General features: G+C 42.5%; 1 protein-coding gene across 2 annotated transcripts in view; it reads left to right on the plus strand.

Annotated features, from left to right (window-relative positions):
• Positions 1–10704: 10704 nt before the first annotated feature.
• The window catches only part of IL31RA (interleukin 31 receptor A), a 38076-nt gene continuing 24082 nt past the window's right edge, over positions 10705–24698 (plus strand). Inside the window, exons 1-3 of one of the 2 annotated variants that reach the window (XM_071581160.1) lie at positions 10705–11004; positions 14962–15032; positions 24412–24492. In XM_071581160.1, the coding sequence (XP_071437261.1) occupies positions 24441–24492 (52 nt within the window). In that variant the 5' untranslated portion in view covers positions 10705–11004; positions 14962–15032; positions 24412–24440. The remainder of the gene's footprint in view (positions 11005–14961; positions 15033–24411; positions 24493–24698) is intronic. The other variant, XM_071581159.1, reaches the window with a different exon arrangement.

A 24698-nucleotide genomic window follows, 5' to 3' on the forward strand; every position in this document is an offset into this window, starting at 1 on the left:
TAAACTAGTACCTTAGAGAAGAGCTAAGATCATAATGGATCAGCACTTTAGTGCAGAACACCATCCTTCGTAGGTCTCCAGACCAAACAGGAAGAAGCTCTGAGCCACATGTTCTAGTCTCCTCACTGATCCTTTGAGCAGGGGGTTGGACTGACAGCCTCCTGTGATCCCTACTGTTTAAAATGGTGATAAGAGTGAAGGCAGATGGAGAAGAGTCTGAACTAAGGGTTTGATGGTAAGACATTAGTCTTTAAGGTGATTGAGATAGTAGTGCATCCAGCAAATAATTTCTAAGGTAGAGCAGATAACTGGGATTTTTTTTCAAGCTAACTTCAGTATTTGTGGGACATGACACCCAACATTGACAACAAGTATTTTGCTTTTGGTGCTTTTAGAGTAAAAATCATGTCCAATTCTTGCCACTAAAGGTAAGTTCATGCTTACAGCCTTTGATCTGGAGCTATTTATGGGTTGTGGACTAGTTCTAAGGAATCTGTGGGTAGTAGCTGAGTAAAGCAGTCAGAATTCCAACAGTATGCTTAAATTTGATGAGTAAGGGCTGCATCTCAACTGAAAAATTATGGCCACAGGAATTGAAGGTTGTAAGCAAGAAATCTGAACATCAGAAAAATAAAATAGAATGTCCTCAAACTAACAGCAGTTTGATTGAATTCCTTCATGGGGTTTTGACAGATAGGAAAGCAGACTGTAGTGAAGACATTACAAACAACCTATTTTGAAAATGTCTTTTTCATTATCAGTAATACTTGTTGGAATTTGCATTCTCCTATAAATTAGGCTTAAAAGTGCCAGAGAATGGATTTGTTTCTCCTCATTGACTATAGTTAATGGCTGAGAGCAGAAAGTGAGCTTGCTCAATATTGTTAATGTGTCAGCTGGCTTTATACAGAGTCTGTATTCCTCTTTGATTTAAGAAGAACTGTAAATATTCAATGTCATCTTGTAATAAGGTGGGGGTTTTTTTCTGTATTAGCCAGTTCTGTAATTTGGGCATGCTGTTTAGCAGTTCAAGGGTATTGCCTGGTGACACACAAGTTGTGACATCTCTCACAACTTTGTCTTCGTAACACGATAAATGGATGGGTGTAGGTCAGATGTGGATTTCTGTATATGGTCCTATACTTCAGGAACTGTCAAAGACAAAAGTAGTGTTTGTACCTGTCTGTGACTCTTACTGTGTGTGTTTGGTTTCAGTCTTTGGCAATGACATTTCTTATAAACCCTCTGTTATCTGAGGGTTTTATGGTGTGTTTGTTCCCATCTCTTAGCTGCAGTAGCCAATGACCAACAGTAAAAGAAATCATATAAGCATGGAGTGTGCACCAAGGATGTGGAGTCTTGCATTTAAGCATATTCTCCAAATTTTTCTGATCTTTGTATTTTTTTCTAAATAGCTTAAGACCTTAAAATAAGGGAGACATTCTGGACAAAAGTTCAGTAGTGCTTGAAATATAAATATTACCTGGTTTTTGTTTTATGTGTTTATTTCCTTCAGTGTAGCTACAATACAGTCTTTGGCGCTTCTAAGTAGCTTCTAAGAGTTTGGGTTTTGTTTCTTTTCATTAATCAGACTAAATGTTCTGGTGAGAAATTACACTTTAAGGGTCATTGTGTTCAAGACTAGGGAGTCAGCTCTTTGTCCAAAGTTGACTGAACAAATTATTTGGGAGCCAAACTACTGAAAATAGCTATCTTCTTGCTTCTAAATGGAAAAATAGAAATCTCACTTATCTTTCAGAGGCTGATATCCATACACAAGTTAAGAACATTTTCTTTGGAACTCCCTGTAAACATGTGTGTTCCCTGCTGGTACTGTCTGAGAAAACTATGTACAGGGGCTGTAATCAGCTGGTTTTAGTGGTGTATTATCTTGTCACTCTTACTGCACTGACAGTACTATCAAGTAGGATTTCCTTGTTCTGTTGTCTTTTCCCTCCTTTAAAAGAGTCAGCTAAAATAGTTTTCAATATCTAATCTTAACTTGAGTATCTCTGAACTTTTTAAATGCTGTGTTTTGTTCTTCCTCCGCTATTCAAGGTGACCTATGGACAGTCGTAGGAATAGGATGATTGTTTACAAAGACTGTTTTTCTTGGAAAGGTGGATGAGGTTTGAACTGAAAGAAGTTGACTTCGTTTTGGCCTCCTAATGAGCTTCTCTTTAACAATGGTAGCAGGGAGGTGAAAACAGACACATGACTTACCAATAGTTCTTTGTCTTCATCAACTCAGCCCCTCAACTTGCCCTGCTTAAAAATGCTGGGTTTCTCTGTTTAAGACTGTTACCATATATCAGTTGAAACTATGAAGCTATCCCTGCACCAATATTTCATGGGCTTCTTAGTCTAAATATACCAGTCATAAAATAAACTCAATTACGTTGAAGACCTGTGTTTCCTTAGGAGATTCTGTATTTTAAGATCATATGCAGTATACTCAGTGCACTAAGTAAAAGGTGTCATTCTCCAGGATGAGTGCCTTTCTGAGCTCTCACTTCAAGCTTTTTTGTAGTACTTTGTCAGCTCCCTTAGCTAGAAGTGAACACACTTGGCTTTATTCATATTTACTGTCTAGATTGGCGAATATGTAACCCACCCTCACTGAGTCACTTGGGGAAATCCTGTGCAAGTACAATACATACAACTGAAGAATAGAAAGCATTGATTTATTAGAAGGTGTAGATAACTGGTAGCATGTTAGTCCTAGCTAAATGCTAATGTACTATTCATAAGAGGTGGTAAGTCATGAGAAAGAGCCTAACTTCAGACCACAGCAACAAAAATGCTGTCTCACCAAGTGACCTGTTGGTGTCCTGACTCCTTGGAAGGTACTGCTTAGCAACAACTAAGACATCAATCAATGTATTACCAGCACCATTCTCATCCTAAATAAAAACTACAGCCCTTCACCAGCTACTAGTAAGAAAACAAATGGTATCCCAGCTGAAACGAAGACAGGAACCAAAAAGACAAACAGAGGAAAAACACTCATCCTCCATTTCCAAGCTCACCTTAACATCAGGGTCTTACCCTTGCCTTATCAACACAGGTTACACTTACTACTTTTAGAGTGGCGAGAAGGGGTATGGGAAGTACTGAGGAGGGGGCAATTCTGGTCACTATGTAGGGATTTCACTCCTAGATTTCACTCCTCCTAGACATTGTGATGTCGCCAAGGTCTTTCCCAGGCTGCAGGGGCTATGCTCTGGATCCTCTGCAGGCCACAGTGAAGTGCCACTTCCAGTCCTGGTGTTGGCTCTCCTGCTTCTTGATCCTTTTTATACTCTTTTTTTTTCCACCTCTACCTTTTTTGCTGTTTCTTAAATGAATTTTCTCTGTGGCATCACCAGCTTTGCTGGGGGCTCAGCTGTGCACTGTGCTGGGCCTGCTGGACTGCCTGGAGCTGTCTGTGACACTAGGAAACCCACTTCTCAGCCCTGCAGATGCCTGATACCTAAATCATACGACTTAAGAGTGCATCCAGCCTGGGATGGTGTGTGCTGGGGCAACAGCCACATTGTTTTAAGGTAAGAAAGGTGAGAATCAGGGAATTGAAAGGGTTGGAAAAGTCCAGCCATTAACTTGGTACTGTCAAGTCAGCCACTAAGTCACATATGTCCATAAGTGCCATATCCACACACCTTTAACATACCTCCAGGGGTGGTGATTTCCCTGAGCAGCCTGATCAAGTGCCATGAGCAGCCTTTCCCAGGAGAATGGATGTTGCAGGAAGTGATGTCAAAGGCTTTCCTGAAGTCCAGGCAGACAACATCCACAGCCTCTTGTTCATTCAGTGAATGTTTCACCATGTTAGAGAAGGAGATAAGGCTGGTAAAGCAGGACCTGCATTTCCTAAACTGGTGCTCCTGGGCTTGCAGATTGCCTGGTTGTCCTGCACATGCTGTGTGATGGCACTTAAGGTGAGTTGCTCCATGACCTTCCCTGGCACGGAGGTCAGGCTGACAGGCCTGTATTTCCTTATTCTTCCAACCCTTCTTGTAGATGGGCATCTCATTTGCCAACTTCAGTCAACTTGGACCTCTCTGGTTAGCCAGGACTGCTGGTTAAGTGATGGAAAGTGGCTCAGTGAGTGGTTCTGCCACCTGGCTCAGTAGTAGAATTAAGAGCCCCAGTGTCTTTGAGGGCCAACTCAGGAAGGAACTTTGCTTAGTGTAGATTAAAGTTTGCAGATCTGGGAATTAATGCAATTTTGTCTTTGCAAAGGTAATTTCCAGTCTTGGAAGTTTGTATATATGATCTCCAGCCTTCTTAGGTGTCATTATACAATAGGTATGATGCTCTGTAACTTCATGGCTGGGCAAGTGCTGATGCAGATGAAGGCTCATCCAGAGGGTTGCCTAGTCAATCTACCCCATGCGTTACAACTGCCTCTGAGGAAAGAAAAGGATAGGGAGGGAAAGAGAAAGAAAAAAATGTTGTGGGTGATTCCCTTCTGAGGCAAACAGCAGGCTCAATCTGCTAATCAAACCAAGGAAGGCCAACAAGGCAGGTGCCCTAACTGAGTCTGTTACAGACCATCCAACCAGGATGAGGAGGCAGACAAAGCATTCTACAAAGCCAAGGAGATTTCTTGAGTGTGTGGGAGATAAACTCCTGACAGAGCTGAGCCCTACCAGCTGCCCTGTTGGACCTGCGGTTTGTGAATGGAGAACTGGTGGGAGATAGAGTAGTGGGAGGCTGTCTTGAGCACAGCAACCACAAAATTGTAAAGATTCTGATTTTTCATGGACTAAGCAATGGGATCACTAAAACTGCTGCTGTGGACTTCTGAAGACCAGACCAGCCTATTTGGAAAACTGGTCCCTTGGAAACGTGGGAACTGAAGGGCTAAGAAGTCCAAGAAGCCTGGTTATTCTTTAAGAGGGAAATCTTAAAGGTGCAGGAGTGGGCCGTCCATATGTTCCAAAAGACAGCTGGCAGGGAATAAGACTAGCCTGGCTGAACAGGATGTTTTCATGGGGACTCTGCGAAAAAGAGTTTATCACCTTAGGAAGAAGGAAGGGGCAGGCAGTTCAGGAAGAGTAAAAGGATGTGGTTTGGTCATGCAGAGAGAAAATTACAAAGGTGAAAGCCTAGCTAGAACTCAACCATTGTTGTAGAAGGTAACAAAAACATTATTACAAATACATTAATAACAAAAAGAGAGCCAAGGAGAATCTCCGTCCTTTATAGAGTGCAGAGGGGGAAACAGTGCCACCAAGGGTGATGAAAAGACTGAGGAACTTAACACCTTCTTTGCCTCAGTATTTTATAGAAAGACCAGTTAACCTCAAGGCAACCAGCCCCCTGAGCTACAAGACAGGGATGGGGAGCAGAATCAGCTCCCTGCAATCCAGGAGGAAGTAGTTACTGATGTGCTGTGCCACCTAGACACAGCTTTATGGGGTTGTATGGAATTCACCCAAGAGTACTGAGGAAGCTGGAAGAATGCTCACTGAGCCACATGCCTCCATCATTTACCAGCAGTCCTGGCTAACCTGGGAGGTCCCAGATGACTGGAGACATCCATCCACAAGAAGGACTAGGAGGATCTGGGGAATTGCAGACCTGTCAGCCTGACCTCGATGCTGGGGAAGGTTATGAAACATCATCTTGAGCATGATCACATGGCACACACAGGACAACTGGGGGATCAGACCCAGCCCCCATGAATTTAGAAAAGGCAGGTCCTAGTGGATGAGTGGTAGGCTGTGGATGTTTTCTACCTGGACTTCAGCAAAGCTGTTGAGAATGTCCCCCAGAGCCTACTCCTGTAGAAGTTGTCAGCCCTCAGCTTGGACAGGTGCACTCTGCTAGGTTAAGAACTGTCTGGATGGTGAGGTCCAGAAAGTGGTGCGGGACTGAGTTACATCCAGTTGCCATCTGGTCACTTAGTGGTGTGTAACCAGGGCTCAGTAATGGACCCAGACCTATTCAATATCTTTATTGATGGTTTGGATGAGAGGATTGAGTACATCCTTAGTAAATTTGCAGATGACACAGAGGTGTGTGTCAATCTGCTGGAAGGTAGGAGGGATCTGCAGAGAGATCTGGATAGTCTGGTTAGATGAACTGAGGCCAGTGGTATGAAGTTCAACAAGGTCAAGTGCTGGGTCCTGCCCATGGGTCACAACAACCCCATGCAGTGCCACAGGCTTGGGGCAAAGTGACTGAAAAGCTGCCTCGTGGAAAAGGACCTGGGAGTGCTGGTCAACAGTGGCTGAACATGAGCCAGCAGTGTGTCCAGATAGCCAAGAAGGCTTGGATCAACAATAGAGTGGCCACCAGGACCAGGGCAGTGATCATCACTCTGTAATTGGCACTGCTGAGAGCACACCTCAAATCCTGTGTCCAGTTTTGAGCCTCTCACTCCAAGAAAGACATGAGGTGCTGGGGGGTGTCTTCCAACCTAATGATTCTATGATTCTTTGACAAGTGGAAATAGTTTCAGGTTCTGCCATGGGTTTAGACTGGATATTAGGAGAAATTTGTTCACTGAAAGAGTTGTTAGGCATTGGATCAGGCTCCCCAAGTTAATGGTGGAGTCAATGTCCCTGGGACTGTTTAAAAAAATTAATTGACATGGCACTTGGTCATATGGTTTAGTGGACAGTGGTAGGTGGTTGGACTTGATGATCTTGTAGGCCCTTTCCAAGCCTAATGATTTTATGATTGTATGATCTATGTGAGGTTGTGCTTTCTACCCTTTAATTTGGAGATATGCCATGCTGTGTGGTTTATTATCTTTGAAAGTTGCTGGCTCCAGAAATAAAATGATTTATTTTGAAGCAGAAGAGGGGTGGGGTGGGGGGGGTGGGTGAAGACAGGAATATATGTATGATAAGCTCTTCTCATCTACATAGCCTTTCTCTTTTATGGGGTGTGTGTGTGTGTGTGTCTTTATTAAAGTGTATGTTTGTGGGAAACTTGCTTCCGTGCGGGGGGTTATTGCTACATAGGGCTGCAAGTCTCCCTGTGTAGCAGCTCTCTGTCAGGAGTAACTCATGCTGGTTGTGGTTGTCACAGAGAGTCTGTTCACTGTGGTTTTAAGTGGAAAATTACAAGAAATGACACCTTGTAGTCCTGCTATTAATGGCACTCAAAATTTTCAGTAATTCCTTTAGTCTGTTTGTACAAGTGGGTTTAATTGTTTATCTACTTTTGCAATTGTAGTAAAAGGCTTGGGAACCTTGAATTACCATAGAATAAAAACATGTAAAAAATATCTGTAATAAACCACCAGAGGCATCACTCTGGGAATAAACCATCCTTTCTTTACCAGCAGAGATTGCAGTAACAGCTGTTGTGGTGTTGCAATGCTGTGAAGGAAGATGTGACAGGAAGTGTTGCTTCGTTCTCTCTTTGGAATTTGGCAACATATTTGTGCCCTTCTGAGCAAAACACCTAGTTATTTTCTTGAGGAATAAATCTCCTGTAGAGCAGAGATGAAGCAGATTCACAAATAATTACACATAAGCATTAAAATCTTTCTGTGCATATTAAATGTTGGAAGTTGCATACTGCACAGTGTAGTAATTGGCTCATTTCTTACTCCTTCTCTAAGGATTGAATACTCTTTAGATCTGCCTCTAAAACTATGTTCATTTAGGGTCATACAGTTGCTACCTATTGTAGAGGCCCAGAGAAGCTGATTCTCATAATGGGATGGATTGTGCTGCTGCACTCTTTCTCTCTTTTTCTTTTTTCCTTTATCTCTTTCATTCTTTAATTAATTTCTCCCTCTCTAATTCCTCTCTTTCCTTTCACCCTGCCCTTTTATCCAAATCCCACTAGTGTGTGCTTACATAGTAGATCAGGGACTAACATACTAATTTCCATGTGAAGTGTGTAATTTGCTAATAAAACTTTCTGGTTGTTTGTGGGCTCTCAGACTGTTTTGTTCCTTTTGATGAGTAAGCATTTACAAATCTTAGGTGTTTCCTTCCCATTCAGGGTGGGCCGTCATACCCGATATTGTTGCTTATTCAGTGATATGGTAGTCATCAGCTTGGACAATATATCATATTTAAATAAAGGCTATAGTCATAAATCAGTAATTTAAGAGCACGATTTTGAGAGTACAGCTGCCACTGAACTTTTATGTTGTACTCAAGTGAAATTTAAGAACTACATACTAATTTTTCACGCCTTAAAAGGAGTCTTGCATGGAGTTTGAGGCTAGTAGATTTCTGATGACTATTTATTGAAAAACAGAGTTATGTGTACTCAGAAACTGATATCAGAATCTGACTATTTTGACTAGATTTTTCTTCTCCACAAATTAAATCATGAGAACACTCATGAATTTTATTTGTGTTTTCTGCAATGGCTTAAGTCAATGGAAATCAGTACCCATCCCCTCCTCTTTATATTGGATGAATGAAGTGGTCAGGTGATGGTTTGCGTGGTTCAAGTCATTGGCCCAGGAACAAATCAACCTAAAAAGTTACTTGATTAAAGCCAATTTTTAACTTCTCAATTCTGTACATTGTTTTCCTCAAACCTGCTTTCATTATGACAGCATGATTAAATGCTGCAAGGTCAATTTGCAGACTGGTCAGTGAAAAGGCATCTCATTTTTCCACCTAACTACAGAATTCTCTGTTCTGTGTAAATGTGTGGATTAATACATACTCACTGTAATTATACAGTGGTCAGTAATGTTATAGGGTGTGGTCATACAGAAGATAAATCATATAGTAGATAGATACTTCTCAAAACCGAGCCACTACAGGTAAATTCAGTTGTAATGAGGGTTAGATTTTCAGCAGCAAGTCTACAGTGTCCTGTCTCACCCTGTCAGCAGGGACCGCGCAGATGCTTCCCTTTAAGAAGGGATACCATGTGGGATCAACCAGTCCCCGGAGCAGCCATTTCTGAATCAGCAGCCAAAACAACTCTGGTAGAGAGGCATGGGCACTGAAAACTGCGAGTCTTTCCGTTGAAGGCACTTCCTGCCATGTGTTTCAGCAACAGCAGCTTCACTTTGCTCCATCCTCAGGACAGAAGAGTTAGTCCTTTTAAGGTATTCATGTGCCTAGTGGATAAAAGTGTCTCTAAAGTATGGATACGAAAACACACTTTTGGCATGGTTTCTATTGTACTCTAAAGCTTTCCCGTCTTCTGTGGCAAATCACTTTTGGTAAATTGTATCACTTGTTTCTGGTAAGATGTTTTTGTCCTTACTATTAAATTGTTACAAATGGTGGTAGTGGAAACAGTTACTGATGTCATCATTAAGTGCCTTCTCGATCCTGGAATCTCCTGTTATGGCCCAGTCCACACCTAAACGTTTAAAACTATGGAAGCTTTAATTTAAGCATGTAATTAGTCCTGAGACATCAGAAGCATGACTCAAGGTTTTTAAAAGTGAAGCACATGTTTAACTAATCTGGTAGGTCTGGTGCAAGTTTTCATCCCTTAAGAAGACTGAGCAGCCACCTTTCAATGAATCAATAAAAACAGTGTAATAATCTGTAAACACAGGCAACTAATCAGACTAGTATAGAACTTCGTTTCCATTCAGTTAAAAATAATTAAGGATCTAGTCCTGGCTTTTCATTCATGCTTAGTAGAGGAAAAAAATCTGATGTGCCAAGGAGGGTTTAGGTTACAGTTTAGGTTTGTTTCTGTTGAATCACATTTCTGTTTTATCTGATTCCTACTAATAATATAAATGAAAGTTTTCAAAATACCATTATACATCCTAATGTATTACAATACTTCTAAATATCCAGGGGAATTTAGAAACATTAAAGCAGTTTACAGTGTAGCCTTACACTGAGATTATGGATGATGTGAATATGGCAATATCATTCAAAAATAAAACGGGAATCAACAGGTTACCTGACTGAATCTGATGATTAGCTAAAGACAGTGAAGGCTAATAGGTGCTTTGAAAATTGGAATGAGTGTTGAGCTTGTGTGTTAAAATACCTGCTGTGGGGGAAGGAGCACTGTAAAAACCTGAGCTGGACAAGTGATGAAATTCAGAATGAGTCAATCTACAGTTTCTGTTGATTAATGTCACTAATGAGACTAGTGTAGGATAAACACATTTGTTGTCTATAATGGATCTCTCTCCTGACTTGGGGCCAAGACCTCTCAATGACGATTATATTGATCGACTTATAAAATGTAATAGCTGTTCTTGCAGTGTGTCTGCTTAGCAAGGATTGTCTGCTTAATAGGAGGCATATTAGCTATGGACTTTGGGTTTCCATTTACTAATTTCACGGAAACTATTTTAATTGCAACGTTCCTTCTGTTTTTCAATTCTTCTATTCCTTTTTACAGTGCTGATGGCTGCAGTCTTCTTGAAAGTCATTAACTGGAATACATTTCTTAGCTTTAAAAGGGATCATCATCACTGGAGTTGCTCCCCTCGCAGCGCTGGTGCCCTAAAGGATGCATAAGATACCTACGCGTGAGTGCTCCTCGCTGGTGGCTGTTTCCCGGTGCGCTTGTTTCGCTGTTCGTGGTTGCGTGTGTGAGCGCACGGCTGATTTAATTTATTGCATCAAAATGCTTCGCCCATCCCGGCACAGACGGCTGCTCTCTGCCCTTTGTGAGGGCTGCGAGGGTGCACCCGCGCTGGGGGGCGGCGGGGCCGGGCGGGGCGGGGTGCGGTGCCCACAGGGACGGCCGGAGGGGCGGTCGGGGCTTCGCGGGCGGGGAGCGGCGAAGGCGGTGCCCTCGGCCCGCGGGACCCGCGAGGCGGCTCACCGGCGCCGGTGCCTGTCGGGGTGCTCCGGCCGCCGGGAAGGCAGAGCATCCCCCGACGCGGACCCCACGGGCAGCGCAGCCCGGTACCGTGTCCGACACCGCTCCCCACGAGTCCCGGCGACGGGGGCGGAGGTTTCTGGTCTTCAGAATTACAGGAAAAAGAGTTACTCTAAGCGGGGCAACTTCCTATTTTGTACGTCCCTTCGCGGTCGAGGGCAGGCAGAGGCCCCTGTTAAACCAAGCGCCCGTTCTGCAGCCGAGGTAAGTGGAAAGGGTGTTTTCGGCAGAGGTCCCTCTGCTGATTTTTGTTAATGTGAAGTATCGGAGAGTCAAATTCTTGCTCGGGGTAAATCGCGTGGAGCTCTACCAGCGGCGATGCCTGCTTGTATTCACATCTCTCCAGCTGTTCATTCCAGACGTTGGTCAGGGCATGCTTCTCTCTCTCTCCGGGCCAAAAAGCTCCTTTCAGTTTCTTTCTTTCAAGCCATGAGACGGTAGGAATTAAAACTTCCCGTTTAGCTCATTATATTTATCTCATTTTGGAAAGAATGTGATACAGATGTTGACAGTGGTTTTCTTTGCATGTCTAATGGTTAAGGGTCGGTTCTCAAAATGATTGCAACATATGCAGTGATCAGAGGCAGTAAAATCTCTAAATACTTTCTTCTTAAATTGTTATTAACTCAAATTTTCGCAGAGTGATGTATCAGATTTCAATGCACCAGCCACATATTTCTTCAATGCTTGCAGTTTCTGCCTCCTGAAAAAAAATAGTTTTGCATTGTGTTTGTATACACATCCATCTTGAGTATCATCTTCACATACTCGTGCTCAAAGTGAAGAAGTGTCACTTATTTTCTCACCTGTAATGAACAGTGTGGTTTGTCTTTCGGAGACGGAGGTTTTGGAACACAAGTCTGATGAGAAACATCCGAGGGAGCTGGGAGTGTTCAGAAAGGAGGCTCAGGGGAAATCTTGTCCCTCTCTACAACTACCTGAGAGGAGGTCGTAACCAGGTTAGAACTGATTTCTTCTCTCAATTAACAAGCGACAGAACGAGAGGAGTTTTTCTCAAGTTGCACCAGGGAATGTTTAGATTGAACATTAGGAAAACTTTCTTCACAGAAGGAGTTTTCAAGCATTGGAACAGTCTGCCTGGAGGAGTGATGGAGTCCCAGATGATATTTAAAACGTGTAGATGTAGCACGTTTAGTGGTTTAGTGTAGATGGTTTAGTGGTGGACTTGGCAGTGCTCATTTAACAGTTGGACTTGATGATCTGAAAGGTATTTTGGAACCAAATGATTCTATGATTTTCAAAAATAGTAGAAATCTAACTTTTAGACACCATCTGTGAATTAAGACATTGAGCAAGAGAATGTTTTCATACTTGAAGGAAGCTTCATGTGTTGAGCAAAAGAACAGAATGGTCAGTTCAGATTTTTCTGTCAGAGGCTAATCAGTGACAAAACAGGTCTCAAAAGGGATAAAACAGGAGAAGGAAGTTTTAGATTTATATGATAAAATTTGCTGTATTGAACATTAAAGATCTTGATTTTTCTATCACAGTTGTGTAAACTTGGTCAATTTTTGCATTATTTGGTACCTGTAGAAAACACTTGCACTAAGAAAAATTCCATATTAAGGGAGATGTCAAAATGTGGCTGTGTTCAGTAGGTCCTGTGGAGCCTGATTTCACATTGCCACGCTGTGTTCTGGCTGGCTGTTTTGACAGATACAAAAGTACTCTTAGCAAGGTATATACCATAAGTAGCAAACAAGAGAAAAGCAGGATGTATAACTTTTAAGAGCTGATCTGACGTAGCTGGGTAACATGGCTGTTGACTTACTCATGTCAACACCAAGATAAATGTCTTTGGGATCAAGGAATACAGAGGATGCTCAATGGGACAAAAAAAAGTCTTGGAAAGCAGTAACATAAAGACTGTTTTAGACAACTGTGTCTGTTCTCTGTTAGAGAAATAAAAAGGGCTAACATTCTGCTTCAGCGTACAGTAATAGGAATAGCAGGTGTCTGTCTTGGGGATCTCATGTCCCTGTAACAATGTACTTGAGGTGTTTGGCATACAAGAGTGAAAAGTGTTAAGGAATTTGGGAAGGTTTGCTATTCAGAGGCTTCATGTTATACATTCACTGTATTAATGCAATGGAGACTGTCTCTCACTGCTGTAAGTCTAGCTCTGACTATTGTGCCTGCACTTGAGGATGTGAAATACTTGAGGACCTTTGAAAGAAAATACAAAAAAGTAACCAAAGGAAGTGGAAACCAAACTCTTCAAAGAGGACTTAATGCATGCTTTTTACATTTATATAAGTTTCAGATGAATGTGGTGAAGGATATCTGATAGTGGGAGTCTTAATCACTATGAAAAAGTTGTGAGGTGAAATGGTGTGTGGGTATGGTCTATATTCCAAATTATCTCCTAAAACCAAGAATAAGTGATGTAATAGTAGTATAAACATGAAACTCACTGTTAGCTAAGTCTGCAATGAGTTTGAGTTCATAATGTTTTCTAGAATAAATTAATGAATTTCTTTTTGAGATTAATGTATTATGTGCCCCAGTAAGATTCAGAGTCCTGTTGGTTTTTTGTTATTTTTTTTGTTTGTTTGTTTGTTTTTTGGGGGTAGTGAGTGGTAAGAAAGTATGAAAGTGAAGTTTTGTGCTCATTTTTTTTCTCTCTCAAGTCTTTGGGAACACGGGATTGCCTGCACTGTCCTCTGTGTTCTTCTAACACTTGCCACACTGCAGTAGGACAGAGATTATAATTATATCCTTCCTTTTGAGGGCTGTAGCTGATTCCCTGAATAGTCCAGGAAAGTTTTTATTTGCTTTCTTGCAAAACACCTTTTGTTAACATTATTTAAGTAGATGTGTGTTTTAGTCTGGACATCTAGTTCCAGTCTTAGTTTAAAAGGCAAGAATGGAGAAGGTGAAGTAGTGCTCTGGAGCAGTACGGAAAATATTCCTTCTGATTTTCTAACAGGTGTATATTCTGTACGGACTTTGAAGCCATCCAGTGTGACAAATGTAAGCGATTTGGATCTGGCTACCCTTTTCTCAGTGAGAGTCCTGCATTTCTTTAAAGCTCAGTGCATGGATCCTCTTGCCCTGCCCATCCCTTTTGCTTACCTAGTTGCTTGCCACAGCAGAGCCAACTTGTTTTCCACCAACTTGAAGGGGCATGAAGGCAACCATAATAATGTCTTACTAACTGAAAATGCGTGATGCAAAATCATCTCTCAAAATAAAGTCCTGTAGTCCAAATGGACTTTATAGCCACTCAGACATTGAACCTAAGAAGGAGGTTTCATGACCAGACCTATATGTGAAGCCTGTTCAAACCGTAGCTTGTCTATTTTTGTTTTCTCAGAAAAAAACCAAAACAACCAAACAACAACAGCAACAAAAAAACAACAAAAAACCAGGGGATGACAGTGGTGCTATGAAAGCTACATTCTTTCTGGTAGTATCCTCCAGCATTTCATTCTTGTGATATTTGTGTCCTGGCCTTTCTTTTATTGAGCATTGTCAAGCCAGATAACACCACGTAGTTAAAATAAGATGTGATCCATATATAAAGATAAAGAAAGTAAATCTTGTTTTGTGTTTGTAACTTTAAGCATTCTTCCTAAAAATTAGGTTTCTCTTATAAAGTACAATATGTTCATTAGTGAAGAAGTTCGCAGCTTTTTTAATCTAGCTGAGCATTTTATACCTTAAGATCTGAAGCATAGAATAGAGGCTTATTTGTCATACTTGTTCAGAGAATAATAAATTATATTTACTTTACTAGATATGGATTAATTATTGTTCTGTATTAGCATCAAGCTGCATAAATTATATTTAAATTCCAATGTAACAGCATTTTATATTAAAATGTATTAATATTCAATATGGTGTTAAATATTGTTTTATAAGAAAACCAAGGATTTATCAAAACACGTTTTGCATCCGTAATTCTAGTGTATACTTAGCAAAGTAACTGTTATCAGCAGTTACTAGCAGAACTGACCTTTCCTAGTCACAATGTCCGTCAGAATTTTACAACAAAAGTATCTTATCCTTTTGTGCTTATTTTTTCTATTTAGAGACTGAAAGAGGAAAAAGGCTTTCCTGCTTTTTCAGCTTCCAGTTGATTTGCAGCTTTTAAATTAACAAATTGTTGAATCTGATTTTTGTTGCTGTTGTTTTTAGAACACATTTCTGTGGCCAAATGCATTTCAAGGGGCTCTACACCATGCGAGTCCTTCAGATGTGTCTGTAAGGTTAGTAGTTTTCTCAGCAAACACATATTATTTGATTTTATTTCATTTAGGTGGGGCCATTCATTTAAGCCATCATAATTTCAAATTTATATAGGTTTATTTTCCAAAAGAAAATGTACCTAACATCTGCTTAAATCAAGCTGTATTTAAATGTTAGTATTTTAAATCATATGCATCCTGGTCTGAGGTTCAACTGACCATTTTTCACTCTGTTAAGTGCTGTGGATTCTGAAACAGCATGCTCAGGGTCTTTCACTACTGTGTCATTTTCCCCATAAATGACTTGAATATGCATAATTTATAGGAATTAGAGGCTTATGAAACTCCTCCAATGTACTGCTTTCTCCAGTATGTTTACATGTCATTCCTTGATCTGGTAAAACTGCCCCCATTTTTCTCGAAAATGACTGGAACAAAGAGTGGTGGGAAATGGCACCATGCCCACTTGGCAGTCAGTCGCTAGTGGGGTTCCTCAGGGCCCAGTATTTGGCCAAGTCCTGTTTAATTAATCCTTCCTGATGATTCTGACAAGGTGATCGAGTTTGCCCTCAGTCTCCGGGGAAAGTGGCTGGAAAACTGCCTGGTTGAAAAGGACCTGGGGGTACTGGTAGACAGAGGGTGAACACAAGCCACAGTGTGCCCCAGTGGGCAAGAAGGCCAGTGGCATCCTGGCTTGGATCAGCAATAACCAGGCCAGTGATCATCCACCTGTACTGGGCCCCGAGCACCTTAAGTCCATAGATGTGTTGCAAGGGAGAGACTAGGGATAATGTGGGGCCTCTCCAAAAGGAAACAGGAGACCTGGACAAAGAGAAAGGAGGCGTTCTCAACATTCTATACCTCACCGTTCAGTGGCAAGTGCTTCAGTCATATCACCCGAGTCAAGAAAGACAAATGGGGGGACTGGGAGAATGAAGACTCTAAACCCACTGCAGGAGAAGATTGGCTCTGAGAGCACCTAAGGAATCTGACTATGCACAAGTGCATGGGACCCAATGAGATTCACCTACAGGTCCGAGGGAACTGGCAGATAACGTTGCTAAGCGAGTATCCAAAATTTTTGAAAAATCTTGGCAGTCAGATGAAGTCCCTGAGGACTGGACAAAGAGGAATAAAATCCTCATTTTTAAGAAAGGGAAAGTGGAAGACCTGGGGGACTACGGAGCATGCAGTCTCACCTGTGTGCCAGGCAAGGTCATTGAGCAGATTCTCATGGAACCTATGCTATGGAAACTATAGAAAACTGAGAGGTGACTTGTAACAGCCAGAATGATTTTACAAAGGGGAAATAATGCCTAACAAATCTGGTGCATGGGGCAGAGCAACTGACATCTTCTACCTGGACTTATGCAAAGCACTTGACACTGCCCTGCCTGACATCCTTGTCTCTAAATTGGAGAGACATGGATTTGATGGGTGGATGGCTTGATGGACAATGAACTGGCTGGATGACAGCACTGAACAGTTGCTGCCAATGGCTCATTGTCCGTGTGGAGTCAATGATGAGTGCTGTCCCTCAGGGTCAGTACTGGGGCCGATCCTGTTCAATACCTTTGTCAGCAACATGGACTGTGGAATTGAGGGCACTCAGCAAGTTTGCTGACGATGCCAAGCTATGCGTTGTGGTCAAAGCACTGCAGGGAAGGGATGTCATTCAGAGGGACCCTGACAGGCTCAAGAGGTGGGTCTGTGCAAATCTCATGAGGTTCTACAAAGTCAAGTGCAAGGTCCTGTACCTGGGTCATGGCAATCCCAGACACACCCACAGGCTGGATGGGGAAGTGGTTGAGAGCAGCCCTGTGGAGAAGGACTTGGAGGTGGTGGTTGATGAAAAACTCAGCATGAGCTGGCAGTGTGTGCTCCCATCCCAGAGAGCCAATGAAATCCTCGGCTGCATCAAAAGCAGCATGGCCAGCAGGGTGAGGAAGCTGATGCTTCCCCTCTAGTCTGCCCTTGTGGGAACCCACCTGGAGTGCTGTGTACAGTTCTGGTGTCTCCAACATAAGAAAGACATGAAACTGCTGGGGCAAGTCCAAAGGAGGGCCATAAAGCTGATAACAGGACTGGAGCACCTGCCCTATGAAGACAGGCTGAGAAAGTTGGGGCTGTTCAGCCAGGAGAAGGGAAGACCTCATATCACCTTCCAGTATCTGAAGGGAGCCTACACAGAAACTGGAGAGGGACTCCTTGTCAGGAACTATAGTGCTAGGATAAGGAGTAATGGGTTCAAACTGAAAGAGGGGAAATTTGAGTGCAATATACAGAAGAAGTTCTTTACTGTGAAGGTGGTGAGATGCTGGAACAGGTTGCCTGGAGAAGTTGTGGATGCCCCCAGCCTGGAAAGGTTCAAGGCCAGGCTGGATAAGACCTTGAGCAACCTGGTATAGTGGGAGGTGTCCCAGCCCACGGCAGGGAGAGCTGGGGCTGGATAATCTTTAAGGTCCATTCCAACCCTTAACATTCTATGATTCCATGACATAATACTTTCCACTTATAGATGTGGCATGTTCTTTATTCATGGTGTAACATCTACACTGCATGCAGAACTGTGTGTCTAGTTAAAATCAATCTTGAAATCGGATCTGAGTGGAAAAAGATATCCTGTCTTAAAATGAGGGAGAAGAGTGATTGAGAAATGATCTTAAATACAGTATAGGGAAAAGTTACTTTGGATAATTTTTTCCTATGGCTTCTTTAAATTTTTAAACCATAGCTCTTCCAAACACTGAAATTTCAAAGTGAAAATGGAAAATCACAAGTAAAGAAAAAGTATTGTTTCATCAACTATGTTACACAAGTTTTATTTATTTGATGTGACCTTTATTGAAATTGCATCTGCCTGCAAGAAGTCTGGGTTTGGTGAATCAATTTTTGAATTAGTTGAAGAAGACAGTTCATGTCATGCTATTTATTTAGTCATCTGAATTTAGCTTTTTTAGACATCTTTAAGTGAAACACTTTTTAATTTATGATGTGACTTTCATTTAGGCATGTTCTTGCATCACTGTTACATGTCCAACCTCTTCAGTAAACAGCCAAAGAGCTGTTTAGTCCTGTCGGTGGCCTGACAAGCAGGTGAGACTTCAGCAGTATTGTCACCAGCTGAATCACTACCCTGGTTTCTAGCAGGCTGTAACTAACTAGTGGCATGTCAAATAAAAGGCTGCTAATTGGTACTGGAGAAAGTGGAAGCAGGAAGACTGAACTGATTTAACTGCTCACAGCTGGGAAGAAATGTCATGGAAGTCTCTCTCCCCAGTCCTCTTCTCTATTTCACCAGCTCAGATGCTTGTCTAGTCATGTAGCAACTTGTTTACTTTTACTGATCTAGCAAAAATGCATTTTTTTCTTCGTTTTCTGCTATTTTGGCACGTAGAAGTGACTTTCTGTCTGGGGAGCACTAGAAAAGCACTAGAAGAGGAGGGAAGCGTAGCTGTGGTTACAGAATGAGGAACACTCACCGAGTGTGGGTGGGATTTTTGTTTAATCTTTCTAGTGAACATGTGAAATCAGAATTTTTCAAAGTCTTCTAAATTGGCACTGCACCCAAATTTGCCACGCCTGTTCTTTTAGTGTTGTGCCCCACCATGGTTTGATATCTAGTGATATGCAGTATTTTTGGCACATGGATAATTCAAAAATGTTTTCATGATTTCCCAGTGTTTCTGAGTTTCAATTTCTTCCTAAAAAAATGTTGGGATTTCTGGAACTACTTAAAGGAATATGATAAAAATGGTTGGGTTTTTTTATTATTCTTGGAAACAGATGGACAATTTTGGCTGAAATGCAGCCTCTTCTATTTCATGTACCCTCAAAACCAGCAAACCAGAATGTGTAGAATATCAGCAGAAACTTTTATTATGGGGAATTAACAAGAAGAGTTAGGTATGTACCACATGCCTGCAGGGCATTATTGAGATGTGATGGGATGGTTTCTAGACTGCTGTCTTGGAATAGAATGATATAGGCTCTTTAGGAAGGACAGGCAGGTGAGATAAGAAGGTGGTGTTGCCTTCTAAGTCAATACTGGGGAGCTGGGAACGAAACAACAGCTTATGGGTCAGGATTTGAGAGCGAGCAGGGACAGGGCACATTACCATGGGGGTCTGCTACAGGCCACCTGAACTGGGAGACCGAATGGATGAGGTTCTCCACAGACAGATAGGAGCAGTGTTATGTTCACCTGTCCTGGTCCTCATAGGGACCTTCAACCACTCCAACACCTGTTGGAGGGACAACACAGCAGGGCATAGGCAATCCACGTGGTTCCTGGAACATGTTATTGATAACTTCCTTCTTCAAGTAACAGAGAAGCCAATGAGGAGACACGCGGTGCCATATCTTGTTCTCACCAACAAGGAGGGACTGGTGGGAAGAAGAAGCTCAATGGCAGTCATAGCTGCCATTGCTATCTCTGTTCAGGATCCTTAGGGCAGCAAGGGCAATACAGTCATTTCCTCGGACCTTAAGGCCTTTGGCCTCTTCAGGGATCTGCTTGGTAGAATAAAAGCTGTGGAAGGAAGAGCGGGCCAAGAGACCTGGATGAGATTCAAGGATCATATTTTTCAAGCTCAGGAGTGATAAATCCCAGCAAAGAGGAAGTCAGGCAAAAGCACTAGGAGGCCTGCTTGGGTGAAAAAGGAGCCTAGACAAACACAAAAAGGAAGTTTACAGAGGACAGAAGCAGGGACAGGTAGCCTGGGTGGATTATAGTGAGCAGCCAGGGATCAAGTAAGGAAAGCTAAAGCCATGATAGAATTAAATCTGGCCAGGGACATCAGGTGCAACAAGAAAAGCTTCTGTAGGCATGCTGGTGTAGAATACTTGGAACAATTGCTAAAGGTTCTTTTTTTTTTGTAGCCGTCAACTGTAAGTCTTTACTGCTTTAAAACACCCTAAGTAATCAAAGTAGTAATAGATTCTCTTTATGTACTGGTTTTGTTTCTTGCTGAAACACATCATTGCTACTGCTGTTTTTTGGGAGTGTGCCATTGGGCAGACTCCTCCCTCATTTTTCTTTTTATCCCATGACTCATTTTAATTTTTTTTCTGTGTTATCATTGTCCCAAAGTCTATTGAATTCTTTCCAAAACAAACTGAAAATAATGTTTAAGTTGAGTTCTAACGGAAAGTGAGCACAAAGCATTGTTTTTATTATGGTTTTTTCTTTTAGATAACTGTAAGGCAATTTTTTAGCAAACCAAAGTTTTTGTGTAAGAAACCATAATATAGGACATAACCTCTTCTGCCTATATCCCTCTTACACATCTTGGCCCTGAACAGTGGTGTGATGCATATCTGCTTCCTAGCATTGTATGAACCTGTGGGAGGAGGAGGTACTTTGTGTTGCCTGAAAGCCTCTGGTCTACCTGTTTTAGGGAGGTTGTACGTCTGGAGGCCTCCTCAGATACAGATTTGCTTGGAGAGCGGAATTCCAGATAAATATGAAAACCTAACGAGAAACAGGGACCCTAACTAGCTGCAACAATAGTAATGTCCACCTTTTGCTTATGAACACAGTAGCTGGAGCTACTTGTCCAGCAAGTAGGAATATGAGGCTCTATACCCTCATCTAATGAAAGGGAACTGAAACCTGTGTTTTCTATAGGCAGGTCTACTTACTAGCCAAAGGAGTAGCCTGGGTTGCCATTCATGTTGAAGTTGGGCCGCTTTACAGACGTAGATTGTTACAGACAAGCTGATGAAGCATGGGCTGGGTGGGCAGACAGTGAGGTGGATTGAAAACTGGCTTAAAAATGGATCCCAGAGGATGGTGACCAGTGTCATGAAATCCAGTCTCTGACTAGTGGTGTACTCCAGGGGACAACACTTGATCCAGTCCTGTTCAACATTTTCATTAATGTCCTGGATTGTCTTGCTCTGGTCTGCATTGAAGTGGCTTCATCTTGAGTATTGTGTGCAGTTTCGGTTGCTGCAATATAGCAAAGATATTAAATTCTTAGAGAGTTTCCAAAGGAGGACAATGAAGATAGTGAAGGGTCTTGAGGGGAAACCGTTGTCCTAGTTCAGCAGGTGGGATCAGTTTATCACTGTGTGGGGCTGATCAAAGCTATGTATTCTACTCCCTCTATTCATTTCCCAAGAACAATGGACCATTTGCAGCAGCTGCCCAGGGCACACCTAACCCCTCAGAGTGTGAGCTGGGTGTGAAAGATACCTGTGAGATAAGAGCTGTGATAACTCCCCTCCAGGGAGTCCTTAGCACCTTCCACCCAGCCTGAGGGGGCGTGTCTGTTAATGGGCCATCAATGGTTTCAAAATACCCCATGACTCACAGAGTTAATCACCCATTCTGTGACTCCCCACCCTGGGGGAGGGACTGGGTGCTCCCACCTGAATCTGGGGATACATATCTTGGGGGAAGAAGACCTCAGGGAACACTTGTTGGATTCAGAGGAGGACCAAAAACCTCAACAGAAGGAGACCACCACTCTCCACCAGACTGCAACTGTCAGCTGCACCAACAGGTTTATCCACTTCAGACTTTTACTTTGGCCTTGGAGGAACCGCATAGGGTTCAGCACAGGGGCTAACAAAACCCTTTGTGCTTGTGCCTGTCTTGGTTTGAGATAAGCAACTGCTAACCCCCCCAAGCACAGAGAGAAAAGCCTCCCTCCTAACACCAGGGAAAGGGAGGAAAAGAGAGGGAAAAGAAAAAAAAAACACTTCAAACTGCATTTGTACTAAAACTACATATATTTTTCACAGAAAGAAAGAGACAATTAGAAGAGTACAAATATACACTCACACAAGTCTGCAACAACAAGTTCCCACCTCAACTTCTTAATGAACACACAAATTCTACTGTCTTAACTACACATTACTTAAGAAAAGACTTATTCCCCAGGGAGACAAACTCAAGCAGAAAGGAGAGACCCAGAACAACACAGTTTACTTTCCTGAGATACCCTGAGCCAGTGGTGGGCCTGGTCCTCTCCATTCCCCCTGGGACAGCATCGTGCGTCCTCCCAAGAGGAAGGCTGAGAAGCGACTGCCTTAACCACTCCCAGACTGGTTCCTACTTCCCTGGAGATGATGTCATAATGTGGTATGGAATACAAAATTACTGGCTAGAAGAGGTCAGCTGTTAGCTCAGCCCAGCTCAAGTCAGCTGACAGCTTCGGCCTAGTTCAGACTTCAGAGCCCAAATCTAGGCCCACCTAGGTGAACCCATAACAGTGCCCCAGGGTGCTGGGTCATAATTCTGGGATTTTGTGGGTTAAAACCAATTTTTCTCTTTGTGCCATTGGATTTACTGTAATATTGTTATTAAATTATAACTCTGACTTATAATCTCTTTTGTGTTGCGTTCATTTCTCCTTCTGGTTTACCTTTAAACCAGCACAGCCGTATGAGGAGCAGCTGAGGTCACTTGAGCTGTTCAGCCTGGAGAAGAGGAGACTGAGGGAAAACTTGATTGAGTTTATACCTTCCTTGTGACGGGAAGAGGAGGGACAGGCACTGATCTCTTCTCTGTGACCAGTGACAGGAATCAGTGAATGGCCTGAAGTTGTGTAAGGGAAAGTTTAGGTTGAATATTAGAAAAAAATTGTTCCCCCAGAGAGTGGTTGGGCACTGGAACAGGCTCCCCAGGGAAGAGGCCACAGCACCAAGGCTGAGAGAGTTCAAGAAATGTTTGGACTATACTCTCAGGCACAGGGTGTGACTCCTGGAGATGGGCCTGTGCACTGCTAGACATTGGACTCTCTGACCCTTCCAGCTTAGCACATTCTGTGGATTAGAGTGCTGTGGCAGAGCATACCATTGGTGAGTTTTCTGATAACACAGAAGAGGAAGGTGTGATCAGCAAGCCAGAGGGTTGAGATCTGACCATAGCGACCTTGACAAGTTAGAGAAATGGGCTGACAGGAGCTTCATGAAGTTCAACAAGCAGAAGTGCCAAATCCTCCATCTGGGGAGGTACAACCCCAGACACCTACATGGGGGGCTGGCCAGCTGGAGGGCAGCCTTGCAGAAAAGACCTTTAGGCTCCTGTTGGACACCAGGTAGAGCATGCACCAGCAATATGTCCTTGTGACAAAGAATGCTAGTGACATCCTGGGAGCAGTGTAACCAGCAGGACAAAGGACCCTGCCTCTCCATCCAGCACTGCTGAGGAATATTTTGGAGTATTGGAGTATTTTTCCCAGTTCTTGACTGTGCAGTGCAAGAAAGACATGACCATAGTGGGGGGAGTTTGGTGAATGTCCACCATAATGAATAAGGGACTGGAACATCTCTCCTATGGGAGAAGCCAGAGAGGGTTGTGACTGAGAGGGTTGAGAAGAGAAGGCTCAGAGGGGATCTTATCAGTACTTGGAAGGGAGATTGCAAAGAGGACAGAGCCAGACTCCTTCCAGTGATGGGACCAGAGGCAGTGAGCATACGCTGAAACACAGGAGCTTCCCTCTGAACATCAGGAAAGACTTTTTAGCTGAGAATGGAGCAGGTTACCCAGACAGTTTGTGGAGTCTCCATCAATAGAGGTCTTCAAAAGCTTTCTGGGCATGGTCCTGGGCAACTAGATCTAGAGGGTCCTGTGTGAGCATGGAGTTGGATCAGGTGGTCTGTAGAGGTCCCTTCCAAACTCAAACATTCTATGATTCTGTGAGTGCTGACAGCAGTGCTTGAGGCAAATAGTGTGTTTGATTTTTGTATTTTTCCCAGTAGATCCCTAGATTCAGCTGCACTTTTAGAAGAAATTGGTCTAATTCTTAACTTTCTTCCTTCTTACCCCAGGATCTGGGTTTTATTTAGCTGCACCGTAGTTCAGCTTCAAAAAGCAATAAAAAGGGAGGTGCCTTCCTTTGTCTGTGTGGAGTGTCCTTAAATCTGTTGCCAAGGGCACTTAGCTGGGATAAAAACAATGTGAATTCACTCTCTTGGGTGAAAGGTGACCTGGGCTGTTGTCTACTTCCTGAAGAATTGTTTTATTAGTTGGTGATGCACGAGGTAGGTGAATCATTCCTTCTCCTGTAACAGCTTTCATTTTCCAAAGAATTCACTACATGAATCTGCTCTGAAGATGACTAGCTAGGCTGGATGTCAAGTGAATGTAGATACATTTCCCATGTAATCCTTGGGAGTTAGATTATTTAGGTGGATTAGATTGACCTCAGTGGTACTTTAGGTACACTTCCCTTTGTCTTCGTGTAGGAACTGTATGCACTTGTCTTAGGAGAACTGCACCAAACTTTCCTGTGCAAGGGGAGAAGTAACACTCAGACAAAGTAATAATTAATTTGAATACAAGTGAGAAATGCTAAATAGCATTATTAATTCTTACATAAATGCTAACAAAGTATTACAGGGGCATTTTTACTTGAAGCATATTATTTTTATTTTTATTTTATGACAGCATTTCCTGCCATAGTTACTGAGAAGAAAATGTTCAGCTCTTTGATGTGGATGTTTGTCCTGCTCTGCAGCTCTCTAGGAGGTATGTTTCTTGACTATTAGCACCTGTCTTGCCATAAGAAAATTTTCCAGAAGGTGACGTCCTCCAAATGAAATTTTGAAGAGCTCTGAAAACAAAAAAAGTGTATTTTAAAAGTAGGTGATTGACTAAGTAGTGTACAGAGTTATTTATGAAATTTATTTATTTAGTAATTACAATTTTATGAAATAGGGCTTCACAAAATAAGT

This window comes from Pithys albifrons, chromosome Z (genome assembly GCF_047495875.1).
Source record: "Pithys albifrons albifrons isolate INPA30051 chromosome Z, PitAlb_v1, whole genome shotgun sequence".
In the NCBI taxonomy this organism is placed as follows: Eukaryota; Metazoa; Chordata; class Aves; order Passeriformes; family Thamnophilidae; genus Pithys; species Pithys albifrons.